This window comes from Bufo bufo, chromosome 7 (assembly GCF_905171765.1).
Source record: "Bufo bufo chromosome 7, aBufBuf1.1, whole genome shotgun sequence".
In the NCBI taxonomy this organism is placed as follows: domain Eukaryota; kingdom Metazoa; phylum Chordata; class Amphibia; order Anura; family Bufonidae; genus Bufo; species Bufo bufo.
The window spans coordinates 167,583,215-167,598,020 of record NC_053395.1 but is presented as its reverse complement, the minus strand read 5'-3'; the positions used below and the strand labels follow the sequence as shown (position 1 = coordinate 167,598,020).

Below are 14,806 nucleotides of genomic sequence, written 5' to 3'. Positions count from 1 at the left end.
ACTGACGGGTTTTGGGTGCACGTCTTGGTGCGTTCCTTGCTCCACCTCTTAGAACAGGTAAGTGTTTAACAATTTAGACAGCACTATTGATTAAATGCTTTTTATTAGCCGGACATAGTGGTCCTTTTTAGAACTGAGGCAATGTTTCGGGCAAAAGGCATGCCCTTCATCAGGCTGGTTGCGTATTCATGGGGGTGAATGGCCGGCCATTCACCCCCATGAATACGCAACCAGCCTGATGAAGGGCATGCCTTTTGTTTTTCTGCCAACAACCTATATATTGAGAATAGAAGTTTGTTCACCACTCAGATAAAATCCATCATACGTTATTTACTCTAGAGGCATATGGATATGTTTCAAGTCTAAATAACGTATGACGGATTTTATCTGAGTCCTGAAGAAACTTCTATTTTCCCTATATCATCTGGGAGCCAGTCCTGTGTTCGTGCACCAATATAGTGGATGGACGTGAGCTGATTCAATTTGGATCATATGAATGAACTATATTGCTTAGACAGGGTCTGCTATGCTAAGGGATTTTTCTCAGATTTTTTTTAACTACTGTGAGCATCGGTGCCTCCTCAAACAGCTGATCTGGGGGGTCTTGGGCGACGGACGCCCACCGATCTGATACTGATGACCTATCCAGATGATAGATCATCAATTAAAAAATCTCAGAAAACCCCTTTGATCTAGGAAAGCTTGCTGCCCACCCTCCCATACAACTAGCTATCCTTATCGTTAATAGACCCTATGCGTTTCAAAACACATTTATCATTTAGTCTGTGTATTAGCTAACCTTTGGAAGAGGGAACATTTCATTAGTACTTACCCCTCTGTCATGCAGCCTTTTTTCCGCAATCTCAGCTGTGATCATGTAACCGCTCGACTGGCTGCGGCAGGGGTGAACTTGCCATAAACCTTACAGGGAAATTTCCAGGTGGGCCAATGCCCAGTGGAAGTTTTTGGGGATATACTTTGTGCTGCTGGAAGTATTTTGTGATGGACTGTGTGGTACTTCACTCTGTTGAGGTGGTATTATGTGACACAATATGGTATTGCTGGCCACTACAAAACGGGGCCACTTTTAGTATTTTTTTCCAGGGCCACTTTAAGTTCCCAGTCTGCGTGGTCTTCTTCTAAAGTCTCCACTGGAGGTTCCCATTTCATCCTGTTCAGCTGCATGTGCATTATGTGGGACACAGGAGCATATCTGGTTAAGACTTCAGCGGAAAAGCCCTCAGACAGTCAAGCAGTCATGTGATGGCAGCCGAGATTGCGGAAAAGGCTGCATGACAGACCTTTTCCACAGGCTAGCTAATCCACAGAATTAAGGTAAAGCATGGAGAACCCCTTTAAGAATGTGATTCAGATGTTGAGCAGATGACATATTTTAATTAATTTGAAGGAACAGTCTTTGGAAGCACGACTATGTGAAGGTAGGTTCAGTTTTTTGGAACAGGATTTCAGGCCGATTTTCCTGCAGGTTTTTCAGTCAAAGCCAGAAGTGAATCCAGTAGAAAAGAGCATAAGTCCTTCCTTTATATATCCAGTTCCTTTTGAATCCTCTTCTGGCTTTAGCTGAAAAACCTCCAAAACACTCCACGTCAACCTACCCTTTCTTAGCTGAATAATAGCATAGACTGTTATATAAAATGGCCAATATAAGACAGTAAAATCCCCTGAGATAAAAAATGTTATACATATTGTGATATGGCTGTGTTATCATTGTGTGTATATTTGTTAATTTATGGCTTTGTGATTAGATTTTTTTTATGTGATGATTTGATTTTTTTTATGAAGTGCCATGTCTACTTGTAACTTACCTTATTTTTCCACATGACAAATCTGATTACTTTACACCTACCGTCTAGCTGTTGTGCATCCATCCGGTGGATCACTGAGAACACAAGGCACAAAAAAGCCAATAGTGGCAAGACCCGATGTTCCTTCATTTTGAGCATGGGGGGTAAGTAAGCACCAGATATTCAAACTGTAAAAAAAAATAATAATGGTAATGTGTTAATTCAAACATGTTTGTGTTATTTCATGTATCACAATGTACTTTCACTAATAATAGGAAACCCATTGTTATAGGAACCAAGCCAGCACTTGTCAATATACAATATACTATATACCCTTAAGGAAAATTCAAAGAAGGCCCTTACTGTGTCTAACTCTATTTAAAGTTAGACAATATAATTTACATTTTTAGATGATAGTTTTAAATTGAACCAATGGTGAGATTTGTTTGTCTAGGATTTGGAAAAGCAGAAGTTAGGGTAAAAAGCTATATTTTTCCAGTAATGTAAGCAACATTCTCCTTTCTTGCTAAAGCCTGTTGTAGTAATTGCTTTAGTACTATAATATTTGCTTATCCAAAAACATGGCTGCCCACATGCTATTAGTAATAACAATATTTTAGAGGGGTTTCTCGGAAATATGTGGAGGACCAACCCCTGAGCCCTTAGTTATCCTGAGCCCAGACACAATCTCTTGCATAGTTCCTGAGCCAAGACACATTCCCTTGCATAGGTCCTGAGCCAAGACACATTCCCTTGCATAGGTCCTGAGCCAAGACACATTCCCTTGCATAGGTCCTGAGCCAAGACACATTCCCTTGCATATCTCCTGAGCCAAGACACATTTCCTTGCATAGGCCCTTAGCCCAGACATATTCCCTTCCATAATTCCTGAGCCCAGACATATTCCTTTGCATAGGCCCTCAGCCCAGCCACATTCCTTTGCCCAGCACTTCTTTGTCTGCTACAATAGTGAATAGGTCACAAAAGTCCATCCAACCGTGGAGATTCTTCACTTTTCTAATCATATTGCTGGCCATATAGTCTACACAGATGTTTGCTGGCGGTCGTGCATGCATGTGTCTTCAGCAGGAAGAGGATAGAAAGCCATTGCCAGACACCTCTGGCAGAAGCTTATCTACTTGAGAACAAAAACATTGGGCATGCTGACATCCAACTTCCCAAATTGTCCAGTGGCATCTTTTATAAGATATAAGAATCTGTCCATTGAACATGGGGTTTATTCTACAGGCAGCATGTTTAAAAGCCAAAGGAGAAGATTGATATATAGTTCTGTGGGGAAAACATTAGTATAACTTGTATTTTATTCATTTAAATCCCTGCTCTTTCTATGCTTAGGAGTCCGGTGGGCGGTCCTACTAAGTGATTGACCACTACCTCTGTATGTCCTCTGTCTGGATCATACAGATTATATGTCATATATCAATCTGCTCAGCTATTCCTGCTCTATAACATGATGCTAGTGGACTGGAAATTATTTTCCTGATGTCAGGTGTAACGGTCACGTCCACACACACACAGGGGGAAGGGTAGTGACCACTGCGCTATACCCTCACCCCTGGCCCTGCCTACTTGCCTCACGAGTCCTGATGACAGGGGACAACTGGACGGCAGTCCCTAACTTAGGATATGTGCAGGGAAGACAGACAAGACAAAATACGGAACATGAACGGACCGGGTCAGACCCAAGAGAGCTACGCAGTACAACGGATTAAGCAAAGAATGGTCAGGAGAAGCCGGGGTCAAATACCAGGAGAGTAGCGAAGTACAAGAGGAGTCCTAAGAGAGTAGTCAGGTGGAGCCGAGGTCACAATACCAGGATGTATGCGCAGTACAAGAGGAGCAGGCAGAGGATCGTCAGGGAACAGGATCAGGTAAATATTCAGTAGTCCAACAAATAGCCAGGAACCTAGAAATGAACAGGCAACCTGTAGCCAGCAGGCTGCCTGTATTTATAGTGTGGAGTGAGGGTCATGTGACGTGGCCAGCGTCACATGACCGACAGACCAACCAGTCGAGCACCGAGTAATCAGCTCGGCGCTCAAGGCAGACTTAGGAGCAGGGAGCCACCCAGCTAGTAAAGCCGCCCTGGGAATGAGGTCAAACACAGATCCTCATTCCCAAAGCTAAGCAACAGGTCTGCGGGCGATGGGGGACCGAGTGCACCTTCGAAACCCCGTGACAGGCAGGTCAAAGTGGTTATCCAATCCTAAAAAAAGCTCCCCCATATGCCGAGCCCCCCACACTGAATATACTTACCCCGCTCCCCGCTCCCTGGTCCCCGCACAGCCGCTGCTGCTTCTCCCCGTGCCCAGATGAAAACATCCGGTGTCTGGGGGAGGGGGCAGCCAATAGCAGGAGGGGACGGGGACCAGCCTCCCTAGCATCATGGGTGACACTAGAGAGGCTCGTCCCCGTCCCTGCCTGCGATTGGCTTCCTCCTCCCAACACCGGATGTCTTCATCCGGGCACGGGGAGAAGGAGCAGCGGTGGTGCGGGGACCAGAAGCGGCACAGGCGGGCACTGGCATATGGGGGGCTTTTTTTTTAGCATTGGATAACCCCTTTAATACAAATGCTTGACATTTATAATACCTAACAGAAATACAAACATAAATCATCCATATTGTAACCTGTCTACGCTACGTGGTGAGTTAAGACTGTCTTGATGACGTCAATTAGTTAAGCCGCCTAATTCTTTTGGCCACAGATCTGCCACATGTTCACTCAGCGGGTAACTGGAGCCTTCCAGAAAAGGAAGATTTTCTTTATACCTAACACATGCTAAAAATATCTGCATATGTATAAAAAGTCATAAACACCTGGTATTAATTAGAGGAATATAAAGTATTGAATGGAAGACTGACTGTTACTAAGCTCCTAATATCTATGAGTAATAGCACATGCTGGACATATCAGGCCAGAGACAGAAGAAGGTCTTTTAAAATCAGATACTTAGAAGAAGTAATAAATAAGTAATATGGATTTATGTCAGTAGTTAGCATCAGCGATGACATACCAAACACAAACCTCCATCTCTCACTAAGTTTTTTGCTGTTTTCCGGGAGCATAATATTGATGAACTATCCTCAGTCCCTAACTCACTACACCCACGGCAATCAGCTGATTGAAGAGGCCACGGATCTCCATTGAGCCCTGCTGCCTCTTCCTAGGCCAGTGATCTCATACTCATCAGTCACTTGGCCAATGTGCAGCTCAGTCCCATTGAAATGAATGGGGCCAAGCTGCGATACCTTCGGACTGCAGCAATGATTTAATGCTGTGAGTGCAGCAGTGATATGCCATATACCGCTGCAGCAAATCACTGGCCTCAGGGGTCTTGTGCCATACACCACTGAGGTCAGTGATTGGCTGCAGCAGTATACGACATATCACTGCTGCACTCAAAGCATCACATCATGGCTGTTGCCCGGCAGAGTGGAAGGAGCAGAGGCGCTAGATTGAATAATTGGAACTCGGACAACCCGTTTAAACCTATGAAGTGTAAACTTAGCACAGGTTAGTTTCATGTAGGCACAATATTACTGCATTTGAATCTTTGTGTCATGGCCACAAAGCTTCGAAATCTAACTTAGATTAATATGGAACCCTATGGCAATCAGCAGAACCGCAGGAAGCCGTTCAGGTCTTGTGGCCCTAATAGAAGGTTAAAATACTGTGACGGCATTATTACAACCATCTGATATCAGCCTAAGAGAGTCTTGAAAATAAAATAAAAAGTTTAGTAGAGTAGCAGAATGCCCTTGCCCTCTGGTTTGTCTCGGAGCTTTGTTGCAGGTTTTCCTTTTTTTTCTATGGTAGAAACTTCAATATACAAAACTGATGAAAATTTTAAAAGGTAAAATTGTATATATAAAAATCAAGTATTTTAATTTTATTTTCCTTCCTAATCTTTGTATGGATGTGCAAAATAATCATGCATCTAACATTCAGAAAACTGGACAGTAAAGGAAATGGATATCCAATCATTTTCCCAGTAAACTCCAGAAAAACATCCTGCTGAGAAACAACTCATACACATTAGGGCAAAGTCCACAAACCCTGCCAATTTCGTCTATCTTATGTGAATTGAGGCCTCCTGACCTCCTGATTTCAGGAGGAAAGGATTGGGCATGTTGAATTTCATCACTGTATTCTTTTGTTCTCAGATAAGTCAGGTCAGCGGCTAACTCCCCTCTCTGGATTCAGAAGACATGCACGCTTGGTCGAGTAGAGTGTGTATAGGGGGATCGGGAGGAATCATTCTGCCAATAGATATTGAAGCTCTATAGGCACCCTACAACACTTCCCAATCTCAACCGCTAACCACTCATATTGTAACTTGTATCATAACTTGACAACTGGAATTCCATCATAATTTAAGCCCAGTAGAAATGGAAGATATTCCATGAAGACTTCATATCCTCCTGATTAACTGAGGTGTTTCTGACATGGACGTGTCATAGTGACAAAAATGCAGTAGGAGTAAATCTGTTCTTCCACAAGTGCCATGGCTCTGGCTCAGTCACTTTGCCTTGTTCCTTGCCTCTGTGCCAGGATATGACATTACCTCAACCTACTCATCCGCCAACGCAAACCATTCACACGTCTCAAAATTAGAAATGTCTTCATATTGTTGGGACTGTGGGCCTGCTTTCCATATGGACATCTAATTTACAACCCTTGGAAAATACAATTAATGGCTGGTATGTGTCATTAAAAGCATATGCTATCCGCCTGCCCAAGAATGTCCTTGTAAAGTAACTGTAAGGAGCCAAATACAGTATGAACTAAATTAGTTAATAAAAAGTTGCAAATGGAATTTTTGACTCTAGGCTTACGTCCTGCATTTTATGGAACAGAAATGGATCCAGTTGATGAATAGGGGTTTAAAACTTCAGAGAAGATATAAAATATTGTTTGAGAGTCGTACCAAGAGTCTTAGAACATCATAGTTTTTTGGATAGTTAAAGGACAAGTCCAGTGTTTCCCACTGTAATTATTGGAAACTTTTTTCAGTCTCCACAATAATTATCCAGATGACCTGTTGGCTAAGAAGCAGCCACAAATGTGTCCAAGTCCCTTGCTAGCATGATTGGATGTGGCTCATGGGTGACACATAGTCTTGCTACATCAAGCCTTGTCAGTGGTATTAACTGCAATAGCACATATCCAGCTCCATACGCCAGAGCAAGGTAGAGGGCAGCCGGGATCTAACACTTAGCCATGATTTTGTGGGATATTTATTTATCGAGTGTGTTAGTACCTATGTATTTTAAAGAATATAGCTGTGGAGGGTACACACCAACTTTACTTGACCCCTTAACCAGTATATCCTACTACTCGGTAGGATATAATGGAGGCCATTTTGGCACCAAAAATGAGAGAAATTAAAGCAGGCCCAGCATGCATGTGGAACCAACACTCCCTGAATTGTATGGTAGCCGTCATGGCACATAACAGGTAGAATTTAGTGTTAGGAACCCGTCTTACAGAGATCGCCTTGACGTGCGGCAGACGGGCTCAAATAATTTTGTACAAAATGATTTGCCAAGCATCTCTAATTTATAAGTATAGCACTAGCAATTATTATGCATTTTTGTACTTTATTTGGTTTGCAGTGAGCTGTTGCATTGCATGTTTTGTTAAACTAGAGTAGTAGTATTTGAGAAATTGGATACGGAGTGCCTTTAGGGTATGTTCAAATGGGTTGGATTAAAATCTGAACCTTAATGTCAAGCTGAACCTCAGATATCTGCTGCGGATGTGGATCCACACAAGGAATAGCTTCATTGTCACTCTACGGGGCTAAACCTCTGCTCTTCCATGGAGAGTCTGCAGAAATAAGTAGCATGCTACTTATTTCCACTGTATACTTTTTCCACAGTGGCACCAAGAATGCACACAGAAATGTTATGATGCATGTATGCAGGATTGTCAAAACCCCATTAACATCGATGGAACTCACATTGATGTGGCTAGATTTCATGCATGTCTATCCATGTCAAATCAGGCGTGACCATAGCCTTGGATGAAAAAGGGCCATCCAAAAAGATTATTTGTTTTCAATGGGATATTCAGACCCTCAATTTTCCAAGTTGAGATATAGGATAAGAGGCGGAGCCAGTGCCTTTGACCTTTTCAGCAAACATAAATCACCACTTTTTGGTCTAGATGAGGAGATAATCTAAGAACCTGCTATCAATCTCTTTTAGCAAAAATAGAAACTAGCAGTGTATAATGTGATAGAAAAATGAATCCAGCCAGCAAAGGAAGCAACATGGATAATAATAATACATTAGTAAGTGCCTTGTATTAACTTTCTCTACATGATAAATGCCACTTGCTGAAATGAGACAACCCCTTTAATGGTGCTGGCGGGTATTGGGGTTCCATCCAGTAGTGGCGGATCAGGAGAATTTCTGGCAGGTTGTTCATTGCTGGAACAGCCTGCCGGAATACACGCCAGGTGTGAAAGTAGCCTCAAAGTGCTTGGTTTTCTGGAGGTCACAGCTGGTGATGGAGACATTGAAATGACAGAGCTACATAGTGGCTATTGCCTGTACATTTTTAGCCTACTAATTCTTTCAGTTTTTTTGTGACGTTCCCAAATAAAAACCATCTGCTGATAAGAGACGGAAGAAATTAAATCTTAATTTCTTCTTCTGACCACAGGATCCCTCAATCAATAAACAAAGATTTAATTCTACTGCTTTGTTAAATACATTTAGACTAGATGGGAAACATTTACACAGAGGATATAAAAACTGTGTACAAACACACATTTCCATGACACACTCTATGTCGTGTGGACAGTAACTGCTGGATTGATCCAAAGGGAAGCATCCAAGTGACTCTGAAATTCCATAGTCTGGCTACAAACTTATTTTGCAGTTTTGTTCACGGGATGAGTTTATCATATAAATTTACTGTATGTAATGCATTCATCATCAGAAGGCTCCGGACATTTTTTCTTCTTCTAATGGTTTTTCAACGGGGGCACTTAAAGGGGTTGTCTTGGCTTTTACTATTGATGTGTCAATATCAGATCGGCGGGGTCCGCCTCCCGGCACCCCCGCCGATCAGCTGTATGAGGAGATGGAGCACGTACCATCTCCCTTCTCTCTTCCTGTCTGCTGCTGCTGTCTATGGTCTTTGCCATAGACAGCAGCAATGAGCAGGAAGAGAGATGGAACACGGCATGTGCACACTGCGCGTGCCATCTCATCTTACAGCTGATCGGCGGGGGTGCCAAGTGTCGGACCCCGCTGATCTGATATTGATGACTTAACGGGGGATAGCCCGGACAACTACTTTAATGTTTTGTCCTACACGTTGAATTAATGCCTAATATAATGCCTGCTCTGCTGGTCATGCTACTAGGTACTGTTTGCTAACTATCTATGGCACTAACTACACTTGAGTATATTTTTATGCCCAATAAAATTTGGTCCATTGGAAGAGTAAGAGATTCACTTTTGGTGAATTTAAAGAGCATCTGTCAGCAGATTGGTACCTATTAATGTGTCTGACCATGTGGCTGTTCCATGTGCGAATGGCAGCTAAAGGCATCTGTCTTGGTCCCATCTTCATATGTGTCTGCATTGCTGAATAAAATATGCAAATGAGCCTCTAGGAGCAACGGGGGCGTTGCCGTTACTCCTAGAGGGTCAGCTATCTCTGAAACTGCTGTGTCCTCTACACTTTCACAGGACCAGGCAGTGTAAACATGATCAAACTTCACCTTAACTTCTCCAAAGTCAAAGTGGAGATAGTGCGGCAGTTGTAGAAAATACTGAGCCTGTAGGAGTAATAACAACCCCCCCCCCCGTTGCTCCTAGAGGCTCATTTGCATACATAAAAACTTAATTTTTCTCAGAAATGCAGGCACATATGAACATGGGACTAACACAGATGCCTTCAGCTGCCAAGTGCCCATGTAACAGGTCAGCCAGTTTCATAGGTACAAATCTGCTGACGGATGCCCTTTAAGAAAATAACAGGTGAAATGATTCTGATACTCTATTCTCTGGACTGAAAAAAATTGCAAATCAGGGAAAAAAACTGGCAAAACTATTCACTCAACTCTAGCCCCAACTTCTCCTCCACTGTTTAGAGACTTCATTGACTTTTTAGCTATGTCAGTGCTTAAAAGGGGTTGGAATTGACTGTATCATAAATCACTATGATGCAGTCAGTTGGGAGATGTGGCAGACATATGGGCCATGTTTCCCGGACCAAGCATGGTTTTGTGAATCAGCCCATACTAGACATAGACATATTACAGCCTAATGAATATTAAGTACTTTAATTTGTCTGATGGTCACTGAAAAAAAAGGAACAGCAAAGCTTTGGCATTAGCTCAATAATCAGTCTCATCATTTTCTTGGCAACTTAGTTTACTTTGATCCAAACATCCCAATCATAGGATCTGACTATATGTTCAAAGTTCACGCTTTGTCTTCTACATACTTTTCATACAATGTGCTCAGCAGATGAGAAGATCAGAAGCTTGTCAGATTCAAAGAGATAAGGGACAAACTAGAGCCAGCTGTTCCCAAGGACGGCTGATTCATTGCACATGTGTTTGTGAGGGTCTGGGAGAAGTCTGCTATTGGAATATTTTTTTTATGATTGTCCTTCTGCCAGCTTCAGATCTCAGTGCTTCAAGCTGTCTCCTTTTGGGCACATTGTGATCCTAAGCTCCCAGAAGACAAAAAGCCAAATTATTTGAACAAATTCCAACCCGCACAATGTTAGTATATTTTTTTAATGAATACTTAATGTTCTGTGGTAAAAAGAATGAATGAAAAAATGCTATTTTTGCTTTTATTACTGTTTATAATATTTGGCTTTATGAAAATGGGACTTTCGGCCATTTGCCTCTCAGCCTGAGCTTAAAGGAGTATTCCAGTTGCTACAGTTATTCCCTATAGGATATAATTAACTGATCCATGGGGGATGTGACATCTGGGCCCCCCCTGATCAATGGAACAGAACATGTTCTGTTCCTCTGGAGCGCCAGGTCAAGCATGTGTGCTGAGGCTCCATTTATTCTCTGTGTGACTTTGGAGATAGCCAAGTTCAGCAACTTGACTATCTCCAGCAGTCCAATAGAGAATGAACAGAGTGCATGGCACACTCTTGACCTACTATTCCATTAGGACAGGAAAACGGGAACCACGTTCTCAGGATTGGTGGTGATCCAGCCGGTCGGACTCCTGTGGTCAGTTAGATATCCCTTATCCAGCCGAAGGGGGATAACTTGTAGTAACTTGAATACCACAAAGTGCAAAAATGAAAATCAAGATTTATGAGAAGAATGTTTTACTATTGGAGCTCCACCATAAAATACAGCATCTAAGTTGATTTGTTAGGCTCTGTCTTTATGGTTTCCATTATTACCAGAGCAATGACAGGTATTCTCACTGATCTTGATGAATTCCATTGACCTCTTTCATGGGTTCACTTTACACATTTTTTCTGGTATTTTTTTTTTTTTTTAGCAAAAGCCAGAAGTGGATCCAGTAGGAGGGAGAAGTCTTTCATTCCCTTCCAGCCAACTTCTTTTTTACAGTTTAATGCTTGTCATGTTAATTAAATGTCATTTTATGTTCTGTATACAAAGTATGGTGGTGTATGGGTGGACCAGCCAGATTTAACAATCCTGGTTCAGCTCTGCAAAAAGCTTGGGTGTGGATCCTAGATATGCCCCCAGCTGAGTCTACAGAGCTCCAGCAAGGAACTCCATGTGCCAAATTCCCCACCGGATTGGACTAAAGCTACAGAGACTTACTGATCTCTCTACAGAAAGGAAAAAAGACAGAAAGAAACAAGAAAGTTCAGAAATCTGCATGGCTGAGAATTGGAGTCAATAAGGTATCCTGCTACCTTAGCTATTTAGACTTTAGTGCAGTGAGGGGAATACTAGTAAGACACCCTTAACACTTGGACATGACCATTTGTAGCTTTAATAAATCAGTATGTCTTAGTTACTAATTACAGACTCAATTGCACAATGTAGGATTGCCAGCCATGGATTCCGCAGGTAAAGACTTAAGAAAGACTACTGCAACATTCTCCTCTGTGGCCTTCCATCTAGCACTCTCGCAATCTATCCTCAACTCTGCTGCCCGACTAATCCACCTCTCACCCTATTACTCCTCTGCCTCTCCCCTCTGCCAATCCCCTCACTGGCTCCCCATTGCCCAACAAATTCACTTCAAAGTACTAACAAATACATACAAGGCAGTCCACAACCTGTCCCCTCCCTACATCTCTGAGCTACTTTCCCGATACACCCCCACACGCACTCTCCGATCCTCACAAGACCTCCTTCTCTCCTCTCCTCTTATTGCCTCTTCCCACAATCGACTCCAAGATTTCTCCCGTGCATCCCCCATACTCTGGAACTCGCTACCCCAACATATCAGACTCTCACCTACAGTGGAATCCTTCAAAAGAAACCTGAAAACCCACCTCTTCAGACAAGCCTACAACCAGTGACCCTGCTGCTTCTATACTGCCATGACCAACTTAACCCGCACCGACTGTGTCCTTCTCCCATACCATGTAGCTTGTAAGCCCTCAGGGGCAGGGCCCTCTCTCCTTCTGTACCAGTTTGTAACTCGTCTTGTTCCTGCTTTGTGCACTTGTCTGTATTTTGTATGTATACCCCTTATCATATGTACAGCGCTATGGAATGAATGGCGCTTTAATAATAAATAATAATAATAATAAAAGACAGAGAGGAAAGCATACACTAGTTTCCATCCTTGTCAAATCCATACAAAGCCATCTGGGGAAATTTGCACTGCATATTGTGGGAACTGTGTTTTTTCGTTGGATAAACTAAAGCTCCTATTTTGCACTACAAAAAGAGAGACATTTATTCTATTAATTCTGGCCTGGTTACTGACTCCTGTATCATACACTTGGCCAATAGACTCTCCAAGCCCTCACTTGAACCCATACAAACACTTAACATAACGGGCACCCCGAATACCATCAGGAAGATGCCCCAGAACCTGGGTATACCAAAAGGAAAGGAAGGGTGTGCCCTCCTTTCACTGCACATCCCTAGGGAGCGAGGAAATCCACTGTGATTGACCATTACAGCCAGAGCCACTGTCACTACCATTGTTTTGCTCCATCTCCTGCTGGGCTCATTACATTTATTTTGCTCAAAAACTGCCTCAAAGACCTATGTGTAAACCCATAATAATTATTTTTTATCAAGTATCCACAGCATACCCCCTGAAACAGAAGATTCCTACTTACCTGCTTCACGTCACTCTGGCCCCCCGCACTGCCCCGGCTGTCTCCCTCTTCCGTTCCCTGCACTGTTTACATTTGGCTTCAGAAGTGATGTGCGGTTTGTGGCTAAATCATCACTGCTGAAGCCAGTCATTGGCTGGAGTGGTGCATGTGACCATGCCCATAGCCACCGGATGTAAAGAGCAAGGGGACCGGAACACAGAGGCAGCAGAGGCAGCAAGGAGGACCTAGTAGATTTTTTTTTTACTGGTTATAAGGTAGTGATGTACCATAAGTGGGGGCAGACCACGTAACTGCTATGGGGCCACAGGGGGGAGGGAGCCCAGCACTGAACTCCTTCTATCCTTCCCATGCGGCTGCCACTAGGAAGAGCTCAGTGCAAACAGATTATTACAGCTTCTAATTCAGTCATTTGCAACTGCATTCATTTCCATACACTGAGCACCCCCTAGTGGTGACGGCAGGCAGACAGTTTTGCAATAGATGGGAAGCAGGAGATTTATCTATGTATTTTTGCCAGTTCTCTGATTCAAATACACTGAGAAATATGGTACCATATTTGTGAAGTAACTGTTCCACTTTTTCTGATATAGAAGTTGGATAAAGTGGGTGAGGCCACATGTGACTTTTTTATTACCATTTTTGTTATAGAAATTTCTCCTTAATAAAACTAAACTAATTTTTTTTTAAAATCTAGCGCGTTGCACTTTGTATTGCCTGGGAGTGATTGACACATGCATACTGAGAAACTAGATGGGGCAAGAGGGCCCATACTAAGTTTTTCTATAGGGCCATATGAGGTCTGTGTGTGCCCCATATGTGCAATTACCTCCCTTCTGCAATTGGGGGATGTTGAGCCACTCTTCTTGCCATCATAGGTTCTCCAGCAGTTATATTACATCAAAAAGGGAAAACCTTTCAACCAGAGCTTGACCATTAATGCATTTTACCTTTTTGGGCCTGAAATCTGAAACCCAAGCTAAAGTTTTTAGCTTTGTGTGTGATTCTCTAGCATATACCAAGTGTCATTAGTCATCTAGTAACTGCTGTATTTAATGAAGCAGCTGCTTTGGTAATCTTTCTGTAGTCGTTTAATTTATTAGTATGGTGCTGAAAGAAAACACAAGCCAGAGCTTTCAAGCTAGTCTGAAATGGGAACGCGAGACCACCTAGGTGTAGTCAAGGAGGAGTGTGTGAAAAATCTTATGTGGAAGTATACAATCACATACAAATATATACACTGCTGACATTCCCATGACATTTATGGGCTATGTCAGTAGTAAAAAGATCCAGTTGTACACTCTAATGTATACCAAAAGAGTGTTTTTTTATTTTACTGTATTTTATTTTACTGTAGTGAAAAAGAAGTATATTGTAAACCACAACTTGCCCCAGTAAACCAGTCCCACTTTTATTCACTTTAAAGCAAAGCTGTAAAGTGATTTCTGCTGCCCTATATGGTAGCGAAGCTGAGCTCTGTAATATACAGGTTTATATGATTTGTGGCAGAGTAAACTGTGGCATGACTCCTAGGAGAGACAGTGAGAGTCCTGATTACTCTGCCCAGACAGGATGATTGGCAGCCTTCTGTGTCCACACACTGATGCAGAGAGAGCTCTTAGTCATTAGGACTCTTACTGTCTCTCCTAGGAGTCCCGTCGGGGTTTACTCTCCGTTCTACTCAATAATCCTACTCCAAATTGTATA

The 14,806-nt window shown here is 42.6% G+C and overlaps 1 protein-coding gene across 6 annotated transcripts in view; it reads right to left on the bottom strand.

The window, feature by feature from the left end:
- COL6A3 (collagen type VI alpha 3 chain) overlaps nt 1–14,806 on the bottom strand; it is a 107,630-nt gene that overhangs the window by 77,507 nt on the left and 15,317 nt on the right. For all 6 annotated transcript variants that reach the window (XM_040439885.1, XM_040439886.1, XM_040439887.1 and 3 more), the window contains exon 2: nt 1,868–1,993. In XM_040439885.1, the coding sequence (XP_040295819.1) occupies nt 1,868–1,964 (97 nt within the window). In that variant the 5' untranslated portion in view covers nt 1,965–1,993. The remainder of the gene's footprint in view (nt 1–1,867; nt 1,994–14,806) is intronic.